The sequence below is a fragment of the Erythrolamprus reginae genome, chromosome 2 (genome assembly GCF_031021105.1).
Source record: "Erythrolamprus reginae isolate rEryReg1 chromosome 2, rEryReg1.hap1, whole genome shotgun sequence".
Taxonomy (NCBI): Eukaryota; Metazoa; Chordata; class Lepidosauria; order Squamata; family Dipsadidae; genus Erythrolamprus; species Erythrolamprus reginae.
In genome coordinates, this window is record NC_091951.1 from 23,641,383 (window position 1) to 23,665,457 (window position 24,075).

General features: G+C 43.7%; 1 protein-coding gene and 1 pseudogene across 2 annotated transcripts; both read left to right on the forward strand.

Moving 5' to 3' along the window:
* Positions 1-916: 916 nt before the first annotated feature.
* Positions 917-11,722, forward strand: LOC139159900 (zinc finger protein 850-like). 2 transcript variants are annotated; one of them, XM_070737346.1, is made up of 2 exons: positions 917-990; positions 8,126-11,722. In XM_070737346.1, the coding sequence occupies exon 2, from the start codon at positions 8,726-8,728 to the stop codon at positions 11,708-11,710; it is 2,985 nt and encodes a 994-aa protein (XP_070593447.1). In that variant the 5' UTR covers positions 917-990; positions 8,126-8,725; the 3' UTR covers positions 11,711-11,722. The 2 variants fall into 2 exon arrangements, with proteins under 2 accessions (XP_070593447.1, XP_070593448.1); XM_070737347.1 differs by having other exon boundaries at positions 918-986.
* LOC139163221 (zinc finger protein 436-like) lies at positions 11,717-12,610 on the forward strand (annotated as a pseudogene).
* The last annotated feature ends 11,465 nt before the right edge of the window (positions 12,611-24,075 follow it).

The following is a 24,075-nucleotide window of genomic DNA, read 5'->3' on the forward strand; positions in this document are numbered from 1 at the left end:
CAAGACTTCAGACTTAAAGAGCTGTCAGTTTGCACTTCTAGGTGAGGCACTTACACCTGGGCACAGGGCTCAGGTGTGTGAACTACACTACAGCTTGATCTAATAAACTTAGAAACAGCAACTAAGGTGTCCACCCTCTTCCTGGTCCTGTAAGACTACACTTTGGATACTGCATCTCGTTTTGGTCACCAGGATATAAAAAAGATGTTTGGTCTGTAGGAAGACCATAGAGTAGAAGAACAAAGACATTTAAGCGAGTGGAGGGTAAAACATACAATGAAGGATTGTAGGAATTGGGTAATAGAGAGAAAAATGGGTGATATGATAGCAGTCTTTCAGTACTTGAAGGACAGACACAGAAAAGAAGAATCATCTGTCTGTCTATCCATCCGAGTCTGCACAGAGGGTGGCATACAAATCTAACAAATTATTATCTATTCATCCATCCATCCATCCAATGTACAAGATAACAGGTTTTGGTATGAACATAAAAGCAAAGTAGGTACAGGTAGATTTGGACAATAGGACAGGGACCGTAGGCACAATGGTGCTCAGACTTTAGAAAAAGGGAAGAAAAGAACAACAAAGACATTTACAGGTTTTATTATATATAATTAACAAATAAAAAAGGTCTTCCACTTAGGCAAGAAAAGCTAAATGCACATCAATAGATGAGATTGTATTGGCTCAAGAGTCTGAAAATGGCTTGATAGCATGTAATCTGGCAAATGCCATCCGTTGAGAAGGGAAAAGCCTCCCCCCCCCCCTCCAAAAAAATAAAAATCAGATAGGCAACATCTGTGACTGGAAATTCAACAATGCAGTAGTAGCCTCTCTGGTTGATCTTGAAGGAGTTAAAACCATCGAGTACTGTATTGCTAGAAAGGATGGAAGGAGAGAAACTTCCTTTTCCGGAAAGGAAACCGAGCGGAGAGTGTGGTGCAGAGAGGCGCTCTCGCCTCTTCCAAGGATCGAAACATCAGTTGGTAGGTGAGTTGAGGGGAGCAGCTCAAGCTATTTGGTTCCCTCCACGGCGTGGAAGCAGAGAACCAACTAGAATTGCGGAAGAACAGTTGGAAGGGATCTTTGGGGTCATCCAGTCCGGCCCCCTTTTCCAGCAGGAGACCTTATGAATTTCAGGCACATGGCTGCCCAGCCTTTTCCCGAAAGCCTCCAGTGGTGGAGCAGCCACAACTTCTGCAGGAAAATCGGTTAATTGTTCTCACAATCAGAAAACGTCTCCTTGTTTCTAGGTTGCTTCTCTCCTTGATTCGCTTCCACCCATTGTTTCCTGTTTTCCCTTCAGATGCTCTGGAGAAATGATTGAGCCCCTCCTCTTTGTGGCAGCCCCTCAGATATTGGAAGACTGCTGGCATTTTAACCTCCTCCTTCTATTCTATAATCAATTCCTGCAACCATCTTTGTATGTTTTAGCCTCAAACCTCCAAAGACATTTGTTGCTCTTTCATTTCTTCCCTTAGTAAGTAGTAAGTCCAGTATAGTTGATCCTCTAATTCAGTGTTTCCCAACCTTTTTTGAGCCGCAGCACATTATTCACATTTACAAAATCCTGGGGAACATTGAGCGGGAGGGGGGGCACTAGAAAAAAGTTTGGACAAAAAAAATCTCTCTCTTCCTCCCTTTAGCTCTATTTCTCTCCCTCTTTCTCTCTCTCCCTTCCTTCCTCTTTCTTTACCCCTCTCTCTCCATCTCTTTGTTTCTCCCTTCCTTCCTCTCTTTTTTGCCCTCCTTCTCTCTCCCTCCTTCCCTCCCTCTATGTCTTTCCCTCACCCTCCTTCCCCCTCTTTCTCCCTCTCTCTCCATCTCTCTTTGTTTCTCCCTTCCTTCCTCTCTTTTTTGCCCTCCTCTCTCCCTCCATGTCTTTCCCTCACCCTCTTTCCCTCTCTCTCTCCCTCTCTTTGTTTCTCCCTTCCTTCCTCTCCTTTTTGCCCTCCTTCTCTCTCCCTCCCCTCCCTCTATGTCTTTCCCTCACCCTCCTTCCCTCTCTTTCTCCCTCTCTCTCCCTCTCTCTTTGTTTCTCCCTTCCTTCCTCTCTTTTTTGCCCTCCTTCTCTCTCCCTCCTTCCCTCCCTCTATGTCTTTCCCTCACCCTCCTTCCCCCTCTTTCTCCCTCTCTCTCTCCATCTCTCTTTGTTTCTCCCTTCCTTCCTCTCTTTTTTGCCCTCCTTCTCTCTCCCTCCTTCCCTCCCTCTATGTCTTTCCCTCACCCTCCTTCCCCCTCTTTCTCCCTCTCTCTCTCCATCTCTCTTTGTTTCTCCCTTCCTTCCTCTCTTTTTTGCCCTCCTTCTCTCTCCCTCCTTCCCTCCCTCTATGTCTTTCCCTCACCCTCCTTCCCCCTCTTTCTCCCTCTCTCTCTCCATCTCTCTTTGTTTCTCCCTTCCTTCCTCTCTTTTTTGCCCTCCTTCTCTCTCCCTCCTTCCCTCCCTCTATGTCTTTCCCTCACCCTCCTTCCCCCTCTTTCTCCCTCTCTCTCTCCATCTCTCTTTGTTTCTCCCTTCCTTCCTCTCTTTTTTGCCCTCCTTCTCTCTCCCTCCTTCCCTCCCTCTATGTCTTTCCCTCACTCTCCTTCCCCCTCTTTCTCCCTCTCTCCATCTCTCTTTGTTTCTCCCTTCCTTCCTCTCTTTTTTGCCCTCCTTCTCTCTCCCTCCTTCCCTCCCTCTATGTCTTTCCCTCACCCTCCTTCCCCCTCTTTCTCCCTCTCTCTCTCCATCTCTCTTTGTTTCTCCCTTCCTTCCTCTCTTTTTTGCCCTCCTTCTCTCTCCCTCCTTCCCTCCCTCTATGTCTTTCCCTCACTCTCCTTCCCACCCCCCTTTTTTTTTTTGCAAAACCCGGGAGTCTTTCTTCTGCAAATGGGGAGCAGACTGAGGATCAGGCAGCAGCTACAAAACGTAAAAGCTATTGAAAACGGTTCAGTCTTTTTTTAAAGCGCTGGCGAAAAGATGCAGCTTTCTCAAAGGACGGTTCCGTCGAACCGCGGCAGAACAAAAGGCTCTTCCCGCGCCGAGGCTTAAAACGGGAAGAAATTGGGGTGGAAAGACCCCCAAAAGTGTTAACTCCTGAACTATTCGCACCCAGGTCAAATGTGGGAAGGAGGTGCTCGCTCCAAAGGGGCCCAAATACCAGCTCGCGAGTTTTGTTTCCCCTCCACATCTCTATTTGAAGCTGCGGGTGGGGAGAAATGGGGTCTCGCATCCCGACCCCATCGCTGAGCTGCTTTTCGGAGGCAGTGGGACCTGCCTCCCCCCCCCCCCCCCGGCTCTTTTCCTAGGGTGAGATGGAAAGGGGGCGGCCGCCCGCGCACTCGAGCGCTTCGGCGCTTCACTCATCTCATCCATTTCAAAGTATAACCAACCACCCTGCGAACAGGGCTTGAAGGGAGTAGGTTCTCAGGCCAGTGGGCTCCAGCAGCTGCAGCGCCCTGCCCGGCTGGAGCTTCCCTGGCAGCGGCAGCAGGTGAGCTTTGGGGCATGGTGGGAGGGTGGCGGCAGCGGCCGCGGGCAGTAGCCGTGGGGCGGCGGCAGGGTGGTCAGCTGTGAGGCAGAGCTCCATAACGGAGGCACCGACGGCGGTGGCTAGACGTGTTGCTAGACGGCGTACATGCTGGCGTTGCACTGGGCATGGACGTGGGGCTGGAGTCTCCATCCTGGCCCAGCCAGCAGGCAAGTGCCAGCCATGCAATGCCAGCATTTCCAGCCGCCGCCGTCGGTGCCTGTTTCGGAGCTCCGCCTCACAGCTGACCGCCCTCCCACCAGGCCCCAAAGCTCACCTGCTGCCGCCACCACCAGGGAAGCTCCAGCCAGGCGGGGCGCTGCAGCTGCTGGAAAACTTGGAAGGCGCAAAGAAGGAAGATCAACTTCCGGTCTCACAACTTTTTGCTCTTCACAAAATGTTGCGAGACCAGAAGCTGAGCTTATTTCTTCGCGGCACACCTGACCATGTCTCGCGGCACACCAGTGTGCCGCGGCACACCAGTTGGGAAACACTGCTCTAATTCAGTGGTTCTCAACTTTTCTAGTGCAGGGACCCCTTAATCCAGTTCCTCATGTTGTGGTGACCCCCAACCATAAGTCTAGTGCCAATTCTCCCAACAGAGCTTTAAGCTGATTGGCAGGAAGGTCAGAGGGACACCCCTACTGTATACGCCTGATTGGTCGGGTTGTAAAAATATGTTCCAAGGTGCCAGAATAGAAGCTTTAGTTCCTAACACTGGGAGGGGGGGGGGATTGGTCTTTTCCCTTTATGTCTTAGGCGACCTCAGTGAAACGGTCATTCGACCCCCAAAGGGGTCCCAACCCCCAGGTTGAGAACCACTGCTCCAATTCCATCCTGTATCTTTTGAGTGATCAAGTTGTGGTTTTTATAATGGTTTCCTACTCAATCAAGGGAATTTCTTCTCTTAGTAAGTAGTAAGTCCAGTATAGTTGATCCTCTAATTCTATCCTGTATCTTTTGGGTGATAAAGTTGTCCTTTTTGTCAGGGTCTCCTGCTCAAGCAAGGGATTGAACTACTAGAAGATTTCCAAGGTCCCTTTCAACTCTCTTGACAATAATGGATTAATCTGCCACTGTGTTATTTTGATTTTTTTTAAATTTCCATGTGTACCCAACAAGCACAGTGTATTTACTATTGCTTAATCCATGTATGAACCAGGTTTCAACTAAACAGATCTTATTGAAGATGTTTTGGGATGTTGTGAATATAGAATAACAGAGTTGGAAGGGATCTTGGAGATCTTCTAGTCCAACCCCCCTTTAGGCAGGAAACCCTACACCACTTCAGACGAGAGTGCTGGTCTGAAGAGAATGGTTGTCCACTAGGACCCCAAGATTCCTCCCACAGTTATTTCTGTTGAGCAAGGTACCACATATACCCTACCTGTGCATTCTGTTTTTCTTGCCTAAATGTAGAAGCTTACTTTTTTCACCATTGAATTTCATTTTGTTGGATAGCATTCAATGTTCAAGTCTGTTAAGATCCTTCTGCTTCTTGGGCCTATCTTCTGGAGAGTTGACTATTCCTGCCAGTTTGGTGTCATCTGCAAATTTGATGAGTTCCCCATCTATCCCCTCGTCCAAGTCATTGGTGAAAATGTGGAAGAGCCTTGGGGTACTCCTCTACTTACTTCCCTCCATGTACAGTTCCATTGAGCACTACATGTTACTAGGGTTGGTCAGCCAGTTTTGAATCTGTATAGTGGTGTTGCTATCTAACCTAAATTTTTCCCCTTTATCTAATAGTAGGTTATGGTCAAATGCCATACTGAAGTCCAAATAAATGATTTCGACAGCATGCCTCTGGACCACAAATTTTTTCACTTTGTCAAAGTACGCAATAAGATTAATCCCCTTTTTTGAAGATGGGATCTTCCTTAGCAGTTTTCCAGTCCTCTGAAGAGTTTCCTGGTGCTCCAGGGTCTTTGAATGGCATAGTTCAGTAGTTCTGAGATCTCGTCTGCCAGTTCTTTCACAACCTTGGGCTGTAATCCATCTGGTCCTAGTGATTTGAATGGTTCCTAATCTGTTATTTGTGGTGCTGTTTTAGATAGGTTGGGCTGTTTTTTTCGCCCTTGTGTAAAGGTAGATGGAATAAACAAGTGAAGGAGCTCTGCTTCCTCCCTTTTGCTTGTCACCTTCTTGCCACTTTCACCAAACAATGGACAAATCCCTTCTTTTTTTCTTGTTATTAACATATTGGAAAAAGCTTTTTGGAGGTTATTTTTTGCTTTTTTCGCTAGCCTTTATTCATTGTGTGCTCTCTTGTCATTAAGTGAACCTTGTGGTCATTAAGTGAACACTGTTAAACTAGTCCATTTTCTGTTCTGGGGATTTTTAACCGGAAACCAGAATAAATTGTGCGCACATGTTGTCATTCTAAGCCCAAAGACGGGCTACAAAAATGGTGGAAGGTCTTAAGCATAAAACCTGTGGTACCCAGCTTTTACTTAACGAGGACAACAAGATGTATGTTTTGTGTTCCTCTGGAAATGTCAGGCCTCGGCATTCTAATTCTGCAAACAAACTTTTTATCTTATTCACGTATTGACTAACACAGCCATTTGGCTACAGTTTTAAATTATATCATTGCTGAGGCAAGAAAAACTAAACAACAATTTTCCCTGCCTATGTCTTCCTACCAGCTGGCCACCAATCCTGGCTTCTTCCAATTCTTTCTCCAGCTCTGGAACCCTGGAACCTTTTCACTCCAGTACTTGTCCTGTCATGCCAAACCTAGTTATGCCAGTTTACTCCAGCTCTGGGCCCATAACCTGTCCGATTTGCATTCAAAGGTTACTGGCTAGGAGTTTGGAGGAAAAAAATATCTCTCTTCCTCCTTTTCGCTCTATTTTTCTCTCTCTCTCCCTCTTTCTCACTCTTCTTGTTTCTTTCCCTCTCTCTCTCCATCCCTCTTTGTTTCTCCCTTCCATCTTCTCTTTTTTGCTCTCTTTCTCTCTCTCTCCCTCCTTCCCTCCCTCTGTGTCTTTCCCTCACCCTCCTTCCCCCCTCTTTCTCTCTCTGTCTCTCTTGCTGTCTTTCTCTCTCCCCCTCTCTCTCCCTCTCTGTTGCTATCACTCTTTCTCTCTCTCTCTTTTGCTTTCTCTCTCTTTCTCTCTCCCCCATCTCCCTCTCTCTCTCTTGCTACCTCTTTCTCTTGCTATCTCTCTCTTTCTCTCTCTTGTTTGCTTTCTCTCTCTTTCTCTCTCCCCCCTCTCTCTCCCTCTCTCTCCCTCTCTTGCTATCTCTTTATCTCTCTTGCTATCTCTCTCTTTCTTTCTTTCTCTCGTACACAACGCCGCAGCAGCGGCTTTGGTCAGTAGCCGTGGGGTAGCGGCAGGGTGGTCAGCTGGGAGGTGGAGCTCCGGAACGGAGGGACCGACGGCGGCTGGACGTGTTGCTAGACGCCGTACATGCTGGCGTTGCGCTGGGCATGGGCGTGGGGCTGGAGCCTCCATCCCTGCCCAGCCAGCAGGCAAGTTCCAGCCATGCAATGCCAGCATGTATGGCGTACAGCAACATGTTCAGTCGGTGCCTCTGTCCTGGAATTCTGGCTCGCAGCCGACCACCCTGCCACCGCCCAGCGGCTACTTCCCGGGGCCGCTGCTGCCGCCGCCCTCCCACTACTGCCGCCCTCCCGCCGGGCCCCAAAGCTCACCTGCTGCCACCGCCAGGGAAGCTCCAGCCAGGCCTGGTGCTGCAGCTGCTGGAAAACTTGGAAGGCGCAAAGAAGGAAGCTCAGTTTCCGGTCTCACAACTTTTTGCTCTACGCACTCTCAGCAAAAAGTTGTGAGACCAGAAGCTGAGCTTCCTTCTTCGCAGCACACTGGTTGGGAACCACTGGGCTAGAAGACCTTCAAGGTCCCTTCCAACTCTGTTATTCTGTTATATGTTGTATTCATCTTAATTACAGAAATTCTATCCAATAATTGGTATACTACTGTGTTTCCCTGAAAATATCTTATGCCTAGAAAATAAGCCCTATTGAAGAGGGGGGCATCACCAGCACAGGAAGCAGCCCTTCAACTAATGGCAGCTGAGCCCCTTAATCACAGAACAGCTGAGCTGATTGGGAGCTGCCTTTGTGTTCTACCTCTCCCCAGTTTTATTAGTGCTCGCCAGCCTCCCATCCATCCATCCATCCCTCTTGCCTGCAAAGTCCCACCCCACTTGCAAGAGAGCAACCACCAGGCACCTCTTGCCCACCCAGCAAACAACCTTGCCTGTGACCGGGCAGACCACCACTCACCAACCGAGCGGCAAGAGGCCGGTTGGGCCAGCCACCTGCTGTCGAGTCTTGTGGGACCTGGAGCAGAGAGTCTTCCAGAAGTGAACACTCTCGGAGTGCACTTCCCACTCTTGGTTTGTGCAGTAGTACTACGCGAGGTTCAATATACCAGCACAGCCACAAACAACAGGACACTAGCTGTGCTGGTATGATGAAGCTCACGGCAGTGCTGCAGTTTGTTCTTGGAATGGCAAAACAAGCCTTGCCAAGTTTGCTCCATGAGGCAGTGCTGATGGGACACGTAATGTATATAGTTTTCTTTTTTGACATCTTCTGCAATCATTTTATAAACTATTAAAGTTACTCTTTTCTTTGAATCATATAGACAAAGAAGATGGCAATAAGAACACTCCAGACAACTGAGAACAACAAACAACATTGAAAAGGAAAGTCCATCAAGCCAGAAAACACAATATTTTTCATTTTCTTCAGAAAACTCGTAAAATTCTCCCCCTTCCCCAGCAGATGATGAAGAAAAGATTTTGAAAGAGTTGAGTATGTGGAATGGAAGGATGCTCTACAGGTGATCCTCAACTTACAACAGTTCCTTTAGTACCTGTTTGGAGCTACAGCAACACTGAAAAAACTGACCTGTGACCATTTATCATGCTTTCATGACTATTGGAGCTTTCCCATGGTCACGTGATTTATATTTGAATGCTTGGCAGCTAACTCACATTTCAAATGACAGCTGAGTGTGCACGAAATGATCCACATTGGGGAGAACCAATACTAATGTGGCCAAAGCTTTACTCAGAACAGCTCCATTGTGGTTCACGGAAGGACCCACATAGCAGAGGAGCCCTACAACATCTCCCTATATACTGAGCATGGCAATTTGCTGATATATTAGAGATCTCACAGCCGGGAGAAATTTTTTGAATGCTCTGATTGTGGGAAAATATTCGGTCTGAACTCCCACCTCATGATACACTACAGGATGTACAAAAAAAAGAAATCATATGATTGTTCTGATTGCAAGAAATGTTTCACTACAGATCGCCTGCTTTTGATGCACCAGGGAACACATACAGGAGAAAAACGGTTTGAGTGTCTGGTTTGTGGGAAACGTTTCAGTCACAATTCTCACTTGATGAGACACCAGAATATTCACACAGGAGAAAAACCCTTTGAATGTCCTGATTGTGGGAAACGTTTCAGTCATAATTCCACTCTATTGGTACATCAGAGGACTCACACAGGAGAGAAACCCTTTGTATGTCCTGATTGTGGAAAAAGTTTCAGTTTTCATTCCAACCTGGTAAAACATCAGAGGACTCACACAGGAGAGAAACCCTTTGAATGCCCTGATTGTGGGAAATGTTTCAATCAAAATTCTCACTTGGTGCTACACCAGAGTATTCACACAGGAGAGAAACCCTTTAAATGTCCTGATTGTGGGAAAAGTTTCAATCAAAATCGTCACCTGGTTGTACATCAGAGGATTCACACAGGAGAGAAACCCTTTAAATGTCCTGATTGTGGGAAAAGTTTCAATCAAAATTCTCACCTGGTTGTACATCAGAGGATTCACACAGGAGAGAAACCTTTTCAATGTTCTGATTGTGGAAAAAGTTTCAGACGAAATTCCCACTTGGTGGCACACATCCGGACACACACAAGAAAAAAACCATTCCAATGTAGTCTTTGTGGGAAAAGTTTCCGTCTACATTCTAGGCTGGTGATCCACCAGAAGACTCACACAGGAGAGAAACCATACGAGTGTTCTGATTGTGGGAAAGGTTTCAGTCACAAATGTAGCCTGGTGATCCACCAGAGAACTCACACAGGAGAGAAACCGTGTGAATGTCCTGATTGTGGGAAAAGTTTCAGTCTAAATTCCCAACTGGTAAGACATCAGAGGACTCACACAGGAGAGAAACCCTTTGAATGTCCTGTTTGTGGAAAAAGTTTCAGTCAGAATTCCAGCCTGCTGGGACATCAGAGGACTCACACAGGAGAGAAACCCTTTGAATGTCCTGTTTGTGGAAAAAGTTTCAGTCAGAATTCCAGCCTGCTGGGACATCAGAGGATTCACACAGGAGAGAAACCCTTTGAATGTCCCGATTGTGGGAAAAGTTTCAGTCTTAATTCCATCCTGGTAAAACATCAGAGGACTCACACAGGAGATAAACCCTTTGAATGTTCTGATTGTGGGAAACGTTTCAGTCAGAATTCCACTCTATTGGTACATCAGAGGACTCACACAGGAGATAAATCCTTTGAATGTCCTGTTTGTGGAAAAAGTTTCAGTCAGAATTCCAGCCTGCTGGGACATCAGAGGATTCACACAGGAGAGAAACCCTTTGAATGTCCCGATTGTGGGAAAAGTTTCAGTCTTAATTCCATCCTGGTAAAACATCAGAAGACTCACACAGGAGATAAACCCTTTGAATGTTCTGATTGTGGGAAACGTTTCAGTCAGAATTCCACTCTATTGGTACATCAGAGGACCCACACAGGAGAGAAACCCTTTGAATGTCCTGTTTGTGGAAAAGGCTTCAGTCTTAATTCCATCCTGGTAAAACATCAGAGGACTCACACAGGAGAGAAACCCTTTGAATGTCCTGATTGTGGGAAATGTTTCAGTAAGAGTTCCACTCTATTGGTACATCAGAGGACTCACACAGGAGAGAAACCCTTTGAATGTCCTGATTGTGGAAAATGTTTCAGTCAGAATTCCAACCTGGTAAGACATCAGAGGACTCACACAAGAGAGAAACTCTATGAATGTCCTGACTGTGGGAAAAATTTCCGTCTAAATTCCAACCTGGTAACACATCAGAGGACTCACACAGGAGAGAAACCCTTTGAATGTCCTGATTGTGGAAAAGGCTTCAGTCTTAATTCCATCCTGGTAAAACATCAGAGGACTCACACAGGAGAGAAACCCTTTGAATGTCCTGACTGTGGGAAAAGGTTCCGTCTAAATTCCAACCTGGTAACACATCAGAGGACTCACACAGGAGAGAAACCCTTTGAATGTCCTGATTGTGGAAAAAGTTTCAGTCAGAATTCCACTCTATTGGTACATCAGAGGACTCACACAGGAGAGAAACCCTTTGAATGCCCTGATTGTGGGAAATGTTTCAGTCAAAATTCTCACTTGGTGCTACACCAGAGTATTCACACAGGAGAGAAACCCTTTAAATGTCCTGATTGTGGGAAAAGTTTCAATCAAAATTCTCACCTGGTTGTACATCAGAGGATTCACACAGGAGAGAAACCTTTTCAATGTTCTGATTGTGGAAAAAGTTTCAGACGAAATTCCCACTTGGTGGCACACATCCGGACACACACAGGAAAAAAACCATTCCAATGTAGTCTTTGTGGGAAAAGTTTCAGTTTCAATTCTAGGCTGGTGATCCACCAGAAGACTCACACAGGAGAAAAACCATACGAGTGTTCTGATTGTGGGAAAGGTTTCAGTCAAAATTGTCAACTGGTGGTACACCAGAGAATTCACACTGGAGAGAAACCTTTTGAATGTCCTGATTGTGGAAAAAGTTTCAGTCTATATTGCAACCTGGTAAGACATCAGAGGACTCACACAGGAGAGAAACTCTTTGAATGTCCTGATTGTGGAAAAAGTTTCAGTCAGAATGCCAGCCTGCTGGGACATCAGAGGGTTCACACAGGAGAGAAACCCTTTGAATGTCCTGATTTTGGGAAAAGTTTCAGTCTAAATTCCCACCTGGTAAGCCATCAGAGGACTCACACAGGAGAGAAACCCTTTGAATGTCCTGATTGTGGAAAAAGTTTCAGTCAGAATTCCAGCCTGCTGGGACATCAGAGGATTCACACAGGAGAGAAACCCTTTGAATGTCCTGATTGTGGAAAAAGTTTCAGTCTTAATTCCATCCTGGTAAAACATCAGAGGACTCACACAGGAGATAAACCCTTTGAATGACCTGATTGTGGAAAATGTTTCAGTCAGAATTCCGCCCTACTGATACATCAGAGGATTCACACAGGAGAGAAATCCTTTGAATCTCCTGAGTGTGAAAAAGATTTCAGTCGCAATTCCCAGTTAGTGGTACACCAGAGGACTCACACAGGAGAGAAAACGTTGGAGTGTCATTATTGTGGGTAAAGTTTCAGTCGCAATTCCCAGTTAGTGGTACACCAGAGTATTCACACAGGAGAGAAACCTCTTCAGTGTTCTGATTGTGGAAAAAGTTTCAGACTAAATTCCCACTTGGTGGCACACCTCCGGACACACACAGGAGGAAAACCATTCCAATGTTGTCTTTGTGGGAAAAGTTTCAGTCTCAATTCTAGGCTGGTGATCCACCAGAGGACTCACACAGGCGAGAAACCATATGAGTGTTCTGATTGTGGGAAAGGTTTCAGTCTCAATTCCCACCTTCTGATCCATCAGAGGACTCACATAGGAGAATAACTATACAAGTGTCCGGTTTGTGGGAAAGTTTTCACTTAGAATTCCAGCCTGGTGACGCACCAGAGTATTCACACAGGGGAGAAACCCTTTGAATGTTATGATTGTGGAAAAAGTTTCAGTCACAATTCCTGTCTTTTGACTCACCAAAAGACTCACACAGGAGAGAAACCCTTTTAATGTCCTGATTGTGGAAAAAGTTTCAGTCACAATTCCCCCTTGGTGGCACACCAGAGTATTCACACAGGAGAGAAACCCTTAGAATGTTATGATTGTGGAAAAGGTTTCAATAACAATTCCAACCTGGTAAGACATCAGAGAAATTATTTGAATGACTGTGGAAAGATTTGCATCTCATTTGGAAACCAAGGACCCAGAGTATGGAGGAAAAATGGGGAGCAGGATGCTTGAAGTCCAGTGTGAAGTTTCCACAGTCTGTGCTGATTTGTGAAACCATGTCCACTGGGCTTCATTAACTCCAAGGTCAACACAGACCAGGAGATTTTGGAGCACTTCATGTTTCCTTCCACAGAGGAGATTTATGGGGATTCTGACTTCAGTTTTCCACCAGAACTTGGCACCTGCCCACACTGCCAAAAGCACAAATCTGGTTCTATGACCATGGGATTACTGTGTTTGATTGGACAGCACTCTCGTCTGACCTGAACCCCATATAGAATCTATGGGGCATTGCCTAAAGAAAGGTGAGAGACATGTGTTCTGTCGGGCTGTCTGGTAGAATCCTTCCAAAAATTCACAGGTACAAATTTTAGACACACACAGATTTGAAAATTCAAAACAATGTTCTTTATAATGAAAATTCACTTAAACTAAGCCCTCTTTTTGTATAGCCAAGAGCACTCGTCTCCAAACAAACTGGTAATTTGTACAAGTCCCTTATCAGTTCTGTGATACTTAGCTTGCAGCTGTGAGGCAATTCACAGTCCTTCTTCTTTCACAAAGTGAAACATACTTTGCTCTGGTTTAGTTTCAAAGTGGGGAAAAAGCAGCACACAAAAAGTCAAAGTCCATAAAGCAGTCACGAAACACGATCAGATAATCCTCCACAATGGCCAAACCCACAGGCTGCTATTTATAGCAGCCTCACTAATTACCACAACCCCACCCAACCACAGGTGGCCTCATTTTCTTTGATAATAATCTCTCAGTTGTTGTTGCCTATGCATCACTCTCCGCATGCGTGGCTGTATCATTAACTCTTGTTCTGAATCCAAGGAGGAGCTAGGTAATTGATCTCCTTCTTAGCTGTCTGCCACACTCTCCTCCTCCCTGTCACTCATGTCTTCTTGGTCAGAGGAGCCTTCATCAGCAGATCCCACCGGGCGCAAAACAGGCCTGCAGCATGTGGATGTCTCCCCCACATCCACAGTCCTTGGGGCAGGAGCTGGGCCAGAGCTAACCACAACAGACATGAGACTGAACAATGCAGAAGAGCTGAAGGCCACAATTGGAGCATCCTGATCTTCCACAACACTTCAGCAGTGCCAGGAGCTGAGAGCTTCTATGCCACACCACATTAAGGCAGGAACTGCTATAAAAGGGACCCAGACCAAGTACTTGTGCATGCTTATGGTTTTCAGAGGTCCTATATTGTTCTATGTACACTCCTTGTTTTATTGATCACATGTAAAATTCTTATTTTCTGAGATGAGAGATTTGGGGTTTTCATTATTACTGATATAAATGAACCTTTGCACTATATTGTAATTTTTCGAGTGTCACCTGTACATTACCGTATTTTTCAGACTGTAAGACACACTATTTTTTTGGCCTCACCAGGCTTTGGGTTTTTGGTCTTTTTCAGGCCTATTTTTTTGGTGCCTTTTCCATGGCTTTTTCAGCCCATTTTCTTGTCTTTTGGGGGGCATTTTTGACAGTTTTTCAGAAACCCTTGAAAATGGGCTGAAAAAAACCTCAAAAACTTCTTGTCTTCCAGATTATGAGTGCCTCTTCTGACCCAGGTCCCGTCAACTAAACAATGTCGTTTGGCGGGACCCAGGGGAAGAGCCTTCTCTGTGGTGGCCCTGGCTCTTTGGAACCAACTCCCCTCAGAGATTAGAATGGCCTCCACCCTCCTTACCTTTCGTAAACTTCTTAAAACCCACCTCTGCCGTCAGGCATGGGGGAACTGAGATATTCTTTCCCCGTAGGCCTTACAATTTACGCATGGTATGTTTGTATGTATGTCTAGTTTTATAATAAGGAGTTTTTTAGTTGTTTAGTATTAGATTGTTACATGCTGTTTTTTATCAAATAAATAAAAGACCACAGCACAAACAGTATCCCTACAAACCTCTTTTTAAGAATAATGGCTGGTAATTGTCTTACTTAGCAGTCATCCTACGTTCAACTAAAAGATAAACCAGTCTTTTCTGTGGAACGGCTGTTAGTCTCATTAACAGTCGGCAATATTCCAAGCGAAGGGACAGAAGTTTGGCAAAAAGTCTTTCAGATAATTTTTTTCAGAATTCCCTTGTTTCTGGGCATAACCACCATATGTGGTAATAAGTACCATGCGTTGACTTACATTTCCATCCATTGCTTTTCACGTTTGGGTAAATTTTTGCTAATCTTGCTGGGGCCTAATGCCACCGGTAAAACACCTTATATAGATTCTCTCTATATGGAACAGGAATTGTTAATTTTCCAAATCTTTTCCCATTCTTCTAGTTGAACAGTGTAGCCAAAGTTGGTCATCCAGCCAATCATGTTTTCCTTTACCACTTGATCTAAATTTTCATAATTTAACCAAAAGTTGTACATCTTAGTAAAGAATTTCCTTTCTAGTCCTAATAAATGTTAGTTTTTCCCCACAAGTGTGCATGCCAACCCTCATGTATATTATGGCCTTCCAGGGTTAGAATTCTTTCATTATTTAAAGTAATCCATTCTTTTGCTCCCTACACCACTCCAAATTGTCCCCAAAATCATTCCCCCAAAAGCTTCCTAAGCCACCCTAAATTGCTTCCAAAGTCTTCCAAACTCACCTCTCCTTTCAAAATGCCCCGTTTCTCCTTGCTGCCTTTCTTCACTCCATTAACCTTCGTTAGGACCTCGATTTGGGTGGCATAGGAAGCGGCTGGATGGGCGATTTTAGAAGCAATTTGGGACAAGATAGGAAGCTTTTGGAGTGGCGATTTTTGGAGAAATTTGGGGCAACGTAGGAAGGTTTGGAGGCAATTTTGGGAGAGCTTAATTCATATATGCAGTAGTACCTCTAGATATGAGATATGAGCTAGTATGTCGAACAACTCGTATCTGGAACAAATGGCTTTAGACTTTGTTTTTCCCCTCCGAGATAACCAGAAGCAAGGATTCTTGCGCCATCTAATGGACACTCGGCTCGTATCCCGAATTTCAGCTTGGGTCTCGAAAATAAATTTCTCTCCCCTCATGGCTCGTATCTTGGAATACTCGCATGTGGAGGTACTACTGTACTACTATTCAATAACCAACCAAAATTTAATCTTAATAGTATTAATGTAACCTTTCACTTTCCTATTACTATGATATTATTCTTTAATACTAGCTTTTATTCCTTTGAAACAAATAAAAATACTTCTTAATAAAGATGGAAACAATAGTGACATTGATTGTATCAGTAAATTAATTGAAAAATGCTTAATAATACTTACAATCTATGATATCTTATGTAATTTATGTTATCTATATTACGTCTATACAATGCAAAATTTAATCTACTATAAATGGTAGAAGCAACAATTATAATATATATATATATTAGCCCTCTATAGTCTACCCACAAATGAAGGGAAACGTTTCAGTCAGAATTCCACTCTATTAGTACATCAGAGGACTCACACAGGAGATAAACCCTTTGAATGTCCTGATTGTGGAAAAAGTTTCAGTCTATATTGCAACAAGGATAGACATCATAGAACTCACACAGGAGATAAACTCTTTGAATGTCCTGATTGTGGAAAAAGTTTCAGTCAGAATGCCAGCCTGCTGGGACATCAGAGGATTCACACAGGAGAGAAATTTCCCCTTTATTCTAAGTTGGGTGTCTTTTTGATAAGTCACCCTCTGTTAATTCTTGTCCTGCTCTCAGGTGCATTGGACAATAGGTCCCCTCCCATTTTTCTTTTTTCCACTCTTTTTTCTGTGTTAACCTCCCCTGGTCTCCGGAGAAGAGCGGCATACAAGTCAAACAAACAAACAAATAATAAATAAAGTTTGTTTAGTCAAGTATGTATTGTTAATATACAAAGATATGACTGTAAAAAATACGACTAAAATAAATAAAATAGAATAGAATAAATAAAATAGAATAGAATAAATAAAATAGAATAGAATAAATAAAATAAAATAAATAATAAAATGAAATATAAAATGAAATAAAATAAAATAATAAAATGAAATAATAAAATAAAATAATAAAATAAAATAAATAAAATAATGGGCTCTGCCAAGTCTCATAAAAATCCAGCTGGTAACCGCTGCCAGATCCTTCAGAGTCACAACTGCCTTGTAGAGGCAGTGAAGGAAGGAGAAGTGCAAATTCCTTGTTAGGACCAAAGCAAGATCTCCCCAACTGACATAGGACACAGCTGCCATTGCTGGCAGTCATGAGGCTGGGACAATCGGGAATCAAGATTGTGCAGGAGTGGTGTAGGTTTATTATCAATAGCTGCCAAGAATGTTGAATGCCTGTCTGGCTGATATGACCAAGCCTCATTGAACAACTATAATCCTATCTCCAGCCTTCCCTTTGTGGGAAAGGTTGTTGAGAAAGTGGTGGTGCTCCAACTCCTACGGACCTCGGAAGAAGCAGATTATCTAGACCCATTTCAATCTGGCTTCAGACCCGGTTACAGCACGGAAACCGCTTTGGTCACACTGGTGGATGATCTCTGGTGGGCCCAAGATGGGGGTCATTCCTCTATCCTGGTGCTACGTGACCTCCCAGCAGCATTCGGTACCATTGACCATGCTATCCTTTTGCAACAGCTGGAGGGGTTGGGAGTGGGAGGCACCGTTTTATGGTGGTTCTCCTCCTACCTCTCTGGCTGATCGCAGTCGGTGTTAGTGGGAGGATAGAGGTGACCCTTAGGCCTCTCCTTTGTGGAGTGCCTCAGGGCTCGGTCCTCTCTCTTCTCCTATTCAACATCTACATGAAACCCATTGGGTGAGATCATCCGGCATGGGGTGAGTTACCAACAATATGCTGATAATACTCAGCTGTACATTTCCACCCGACGTCAGTTCAGTGAAGCGGTGGAAGTAATGTGCCGGTGTCTGGAAGCCATAGGGGTCTGGATGGGAGTCAACAGGCTAAAGCTCAACCCTGACAAGACTGAGTGGCTGTGGGTCCCTTCCTCCTAAGGACTATTCCATCCGTCTGTCTGTGGTATTGGGGGGGGAAGAGATTTCCCCCTGAAATAGGGTTTGCAACTTGGGTGTCCTTCTAGATCCCCAGCTGAGGTTAGACTGAGGGAACTGGGCATGGATAGCCTAGAGAAAAGGAGGGCCAGAGCGGACATGATAGCAGTCTACAGATATACGAGGGGATGTCACAGAGAGGAGGGGATCACGTTATTCTCCAGGGCACCAGAGGGCCGGACGAGGAACAACAGCTGGAAGCTGACCAAGGAGAGATTCAACATGGAAATAAGGAGGGAGGGGGATCTGGAAACAAAAAGGTAAAAAAGGACCCAGAGATACAGACAGCATGGAAAAAAGCCCAAATATTTGAAAGTAATTTTAGGGAGAAATTGTTTGTTTATTTGAATTTCTAATCCCCTTGGATTTACCTAAATCAGCTGTTTTTGATAGATTGCTTATATTGGATCGGGATACAAGAGAGCCATCTATTGGAGAAAGGGAAGTACTACTGCTTGAGTCCTCTGCTGTTTCACAAGGTTCAAATTCTGGAAGAACTTTTTGCCACAAACTTGACATTCAAAGGATTTCTCTCCTATGTGAGTCCTTTGGTGTTTGACCAGATAGAAATTCTGACTGAAATATTCCCACACTCAGGATACTCAATGGGTATCTTGTGTCCTGTACGAGCCCTCTGATGAGTCAGCAGGTCAGAATTCTGACTGAAACAGGTGTTTCTCACCTGTGTGACTCCTCTGGTGTTTCATCAGATCAGAACAGTAACTGAAAGTTTCCTCACACTCTGGACGCTAACAGGTTTTTCTCCTTTGTGAGTCCTCTGGTGTATGACCAAGTTGGAATTCTTATTGAAACATTTCCCACAATCAAGACATTCATATAGTTTATCTTTTGCATGGGTCCTCTGGTGAATCACCAAATGGGAATTCTGACTGAAACTTTTCCCACAGTCAACACATGCAAATAGTTTCTCTCTTGTGTGAATCTTCTGATGTCTTACCAGATTGGAATTCTGACTGAAACTTTTCCCACAATCAGGACATTCAAATGGTTTTTCTCCTGTGTGAGTCCTCTGGTGTTTCACTAGGTAAGAATTATGACCGAAACTTTTCTCACAATCAGGACATTCAAAGGGTTTCTCTCCTTGTGTGAGTCCTCTGATGATTTACCAGACAGAAATTCTGACTGAAACTTTTCCCACAAACAGGACATTCAAAGGGTTTCTCTCCTGTGTGAGTCCTCTGATGATTCACCAGACAGAAATTCTGACTGAAACCTTTCCCACAATCAAGACACTCAAAGGGTTTCTCTCCTGTGTGTGTCCTCTGATGATTCACTAGATTGGAATTCTGACTGAAACTTTTCTCACAATCAGGACATTCAAAGGGTTTCTCTTCTGTGTGAGTCCTCAGGTGTCTCATCAAGTTGCCAGTTTCGCTAACGCATTTACCACATTGGGAGCACTTGTAGGGCATCTCTCCTGTGTGGGTCCTTCCATGAACCAAAAGTGACTTGTTCTGACCTGAGCTTACCACATTCAGATAATTTGTATCCACTCTTCTTCAGAGTGGGTTTTTCCCTCACTTATGATTTGAAGTCTGCTTTTCTCACCATACGCACATCTGTGCAGCTTTTCCACCACTGATATTCTTGAGAAGATCGAAAATATATGTGATCTCTTATTTAGGAATGCTTTGATTTAATCCCTTTTCTTTCTTGTAGGGCAATGCCTCCATTACTATCTGCCCTATGTGACTATCCAATTGACCATTTCCTCCTCATTGACTTTCAGATATTTCCATTTTTTTCCCTGAAATTAAAAAATAATCTCCTTTGATCTTTTGATGTAATGTATCTTTGAGTTTCACATACTTTTTCCAGCTCAAAATCTCTTTCTTTCCTTTGTCTTTCACCTACTGAGGAAAGAGAAGAATTGTGTGGTTTTTCTGAAGGAAATGGATACTTTTATTTCTGCCTCAATTTGCTTTGCTTTTCAATGTTTCTTGTTATTCTCAGTTGTCCAATGTGGTCTTATTGGCATGGTCTTTGTCTGAAAGATTCAAATGACAATGTAGTTTTTAAATTATTTGTAAAAGGGTTGCAGAAGATGTGAAAAAAAAGAAGTACCCTGTTTCCCCGAAAATAAGACGTACCCCGAAAGTAAGGCATGTCAGAGGTTTTGCAGAATTTGCTAATATAAGGCACCCCCCGAAAATAAGGGGTAGTCAAGTTTACATACAGTACGGTGGAAAAACAAACGGTACCATTCAAAGCTGTTCATAGCGGTACCGTAATAATGTGGCGTCCCCTGCTGGCCCCTTCCATCGCTTTGTACCGTCCAGTACAGCAGACATAGTCTGCTGCTGTCTCACCGCCATTACAGTCTCCACTACAGTGCGTAGACTGTAGTTCCTCTGGTGGCCAGAAGCTGTAATAGCGGGCGTATGCTGTTGTACCATATAAGTGCTGCCGTTTGTGTGTGTGGGTGCCATACTGACAAGTACCGTACCATAATCAGTGTACCGTACGGTACTCTTTCTTTGGAGTTGTCAGCTTTTCTGCCTGTGAATTTGTCTTATTTGAGAGATATAAGGCACCCCCCAAAAATAAGACATAGCACAACCTTTGGAGCAAAAATTAATATAAGACAGTGTCTTATTTTCGGGGAAACACGGTATATATTACAATGAAAAAACAAACAATCCACAATGCTAGAAAATCTCTTACATTAATTGACTACCGGGATCCAAGTTCCAATATACGTTCAATCATGAAATTCACTTGTTGACTTGTGACAGTCACAAATTCTTAGCCCTGCAAAGGGTTATCATCAAATACAAAGAAAGTATACTCTATTTGAGTTCTATGATTTTACATATCGCAGTGTAGAAGAAATTATCTGGTCATTTGCAGTTCTTAAAAATGGGTAAATATAGCAGTAGCAATAGCATTTAGATTTATATACCGCTTCATAGTGCCGTACCTCTCTCTCTAAGTGGTTTACATAGAATGAGCATATTGCCCCCAACAATCTGGGTACTCATTTTACCGACCTTCGAAGGATGGAAGGCTGAGTCAACCTTGAGCCTACTGAGATTCGATCTGCAAACAGTTGGCAGCTGGTGATCAGCAGAAGTAGCTTGCAGTACTCTTAACCACTGCACCACCGAGGCTCAGGTGAACAACGTATGATATATTACACCCATATCATCATTTTTTAATAAAAAGAAAGCTTCTAAGTAGAAGCCCAGTGCTGCTAATCAAGTGTTCTTGATCAATTAACCCCAGCAAGTGTGACTGCATCTAAAAAAGCTGAAGTTGGCTGGTTTCTAGCACTCTATAGCACATTCAGAAAGTATTTAGGCCTACTTCATGTTGTCAATTTTGTTTTGCTGCAGCCTGATTCTAGTTATTGAAAATCGTTTTTTTAATCACAAATCTACACTCAGTACCCCATATTGATTAAATTTATAAAAGTCTGTAAATTTATTAAAAGGAAAAATCTGAAATTTCACTTTGGCATAAGTAGTCAGATCCTTCCCTCAGTACTTTGTTGAAGCATCTTTGGCAGCAATTACAACCTCGAGTCTTTTTAAATGCTTCAACATTGGAAGTTTTTAAGAAGAAATTGGACAATCAGTTGTCTGAAATGATATTGGTTTTCCACCTGAACAGGGGCTTGGACTAGAAGACCTCCAAGGTCCATTTCAACTCTGTTATCTGGGAAGTGTTATAACAAAATCCCCCAACTCCAACATTCTACATTCCACTGTCAATTAGTAAAGCATTCCAGAGGAGGGGGGACAACAGGGTCACATGGGGACTGTAAATTACATTGAGGCAGAACTGACTCCGCATGGGTAATTGCTGAGATGTTGCTCTTAATAAATAAGTGGATTTCTTTTGAAACTTGGCTCAAGGCCCATGAATTAATTAGGGCATCCTTCAGAAACTTCATATCCAGAGTCACAAGGAAAGGAAAACATGGGAAACAATTGCCAATCTTCCCAGAAGTGGAAGTTTTAAAAAATTCATTCCAGGTTCAGAACGTGAAATGCTCAGAGAAATTACAAAAAATTTCAAGCATTAAACCTCAGCCTCTGCAGCATTAAGATTTGAAAAGTTGCATCTGAACAAATTACAAGACTTCTGGAGCTCTGTCCTTTGAACAGATGAGACCAAAGTCAAGATATTTGCCATAAAGTACGGTGCCATTTTGATGAAAACCAAATAAAACATCGGCAGAAACATCTCATATCAACCATCAAGCACATTGATGAAGGGGTGATGATTTGGACTTGTCTTGCAGGCACAGGACACTGCCACTTTGCAGTCATTGAATCATTGCATTGGCAGTTCTGTGTTAGCAAAAACTTCAGAAGAGAAGGATTTAGGGGTAGTGATTTCTGACAGTCTCAAAATGGGTGAACAGTGTGGTCGGGCGGTAGGAAAGGCAAGCAGGATGCTTGGCTGCATAGCTAGAGGTATAACAAGCAGGAAGAGAGGGATTGTGATCCTGTTATATGGAGTGCTGGTGACACCACATTTGGAATACTGTGTTCAGTTCTGGAGACCTCACCTACAAAAAGATATTGACAAAATTGAACGGGTCCAAAGACGGGCTACAAGAATGGTGGAAGGTCTTAAGTATAAAACGTATCAGGAAATACTTCATGAACTCAATCTGTATAGTCTGGAAGACAGAAGGAAAAGGGGGGACATGATCGAAACATTTAAATATGTTAAAGGGTTAAATAGGGTTCAGGAGGGAAGTGTTTTTAATAGGAAAGTGAACACAAGAACAAGGAGACACAATGTGAAGTTAGTTGGGGGAAAGATCAAAGGCAACATGAGAAAATATTACTTTACTGAAAGAGTAGTAGATCCTTGGAACAAACTTCCAGCAGACGTGGTTGGTAAATCCACAGTAACCGAATTTAAACATGCCTGGGATAAACATATATCCATTGTAAGATAAAATACAGGAAATAGTATAAGGGCAGACTAGATGGACCATGAGGTCTTTTTCTGCCGTCAGTCTTCTATGTTTCTATCTATAAATTCTTCTTATACTAAAGTACAGTGGTACCTCGTCTTATGAACGCCTACTCTGACGAACTTTTTGAGATACGAACCCGGTGTTTAAGATTTTTTTGCCTCTTCTTCTGAATTATTTTCACCTTACGAACCCAAGCCACCGCCGCTGGGATGCCCCGCCTCCAGACTTCCGTTGCCAGCCAAAGCGGCCATTCTTGCGCTGCTGGGGTTCCCCTGAGGCTCCCCTCACTGGGAAATCCCACCTCCAGACTTCCGTTGCCAGCCAAAGTGCCTGTTCTTTTGCTGCTGGGATTTCCCCGAGGCTTCCCTCGCTGGGAATCCTCGCCTCCAGACTTCCGTTGCCAGCCGAAGTGCCCGTTCTTGTGCTGCTGGGATTTCCCTGAGGCTCCCCTCACTAGGATTCCCTTCATTTTTGCCGGCGCTGCTTTGAATCCCAGCGAGGGGAGCCTCAGGGAAACCCCAACCCCTATGTCGCCAGGCATGGGGTGAATAGCTATCTCTTCCCACCACCACCACCTTTTTTCTGACTGTAATACATAAGAATGGTGTGATTGTGCAGTAACGATTGTTTTTAATATTTATGGGTTTTAAATTTAGCTTTTTATCTAATATTGGATTTGTATTCTGTATATTGTGTTGTTGTTGTTGTGAGCCTCCCCTAGTCTTCGGAGAGGGGCGGCGTACAAATCTAATACATATAAATACAATATAAATATATAAATATAATATATAATAACAGTTAATACATGGAGGAGGCACAATAGGAAATACTGTGCTTGTTGGTTAGGTGTGGAAGTTAAAAAAAAATCTCAAGAGAGCAGCTGAAGATCAATCCGGTATCATTGCCAAGAAAAAAAAAACAGGTCCATAACAGAATAAGTGAGTTGGAAGGGATCTTGGAGGTTTTCTATTCCAATCCCTACTCAGGCAGGAGGCTATCTATCTATCTATCTATCTATCTATCTATCTATCTATCTATCTATCTATCTATCTATCTATCTATGCATCTATCTATCTATCTATCTATCTATCTATCTATCTATCTATCTATCTATGCATCTATCTATCTATCTATCTATCTATCTATCTATCTATCTATCTATCTATCTATCTATCTATGCATCTATCTATCTATCTATCTATCTATCTATCTATCTATCTATCTATCTATCTATCTATCTATCTATCTATTGGATTTGTATGCTGCCCCTCTCCGCAGACTCGGGGCAGCTAACAACAACAATAAAACAGTATATAACAAAATCCAATACTAAAAACAGTTAAAAGCCCATTATATAAAAACCAATCATACATACAGACATACCATGCATAAAATAGTAAAGGCCTAGGGGGAAAGTGTATCTCAGTTCCCCCATGCCTGGCGGCAGAGGTGGGTTTTAAGCAACTTTCGAAAGGCAAGGAGGGTGGGGGCAATT

What these genes read in the sequence shown, in the direction of transcription:
- LOC139159900 (XM_070737346.1), top strand. Translation starts at nt 8,726, where the DNA reads ATGATACACTACAGGATGTACAAAAAAAAGAAATCATATGATTGTTCT.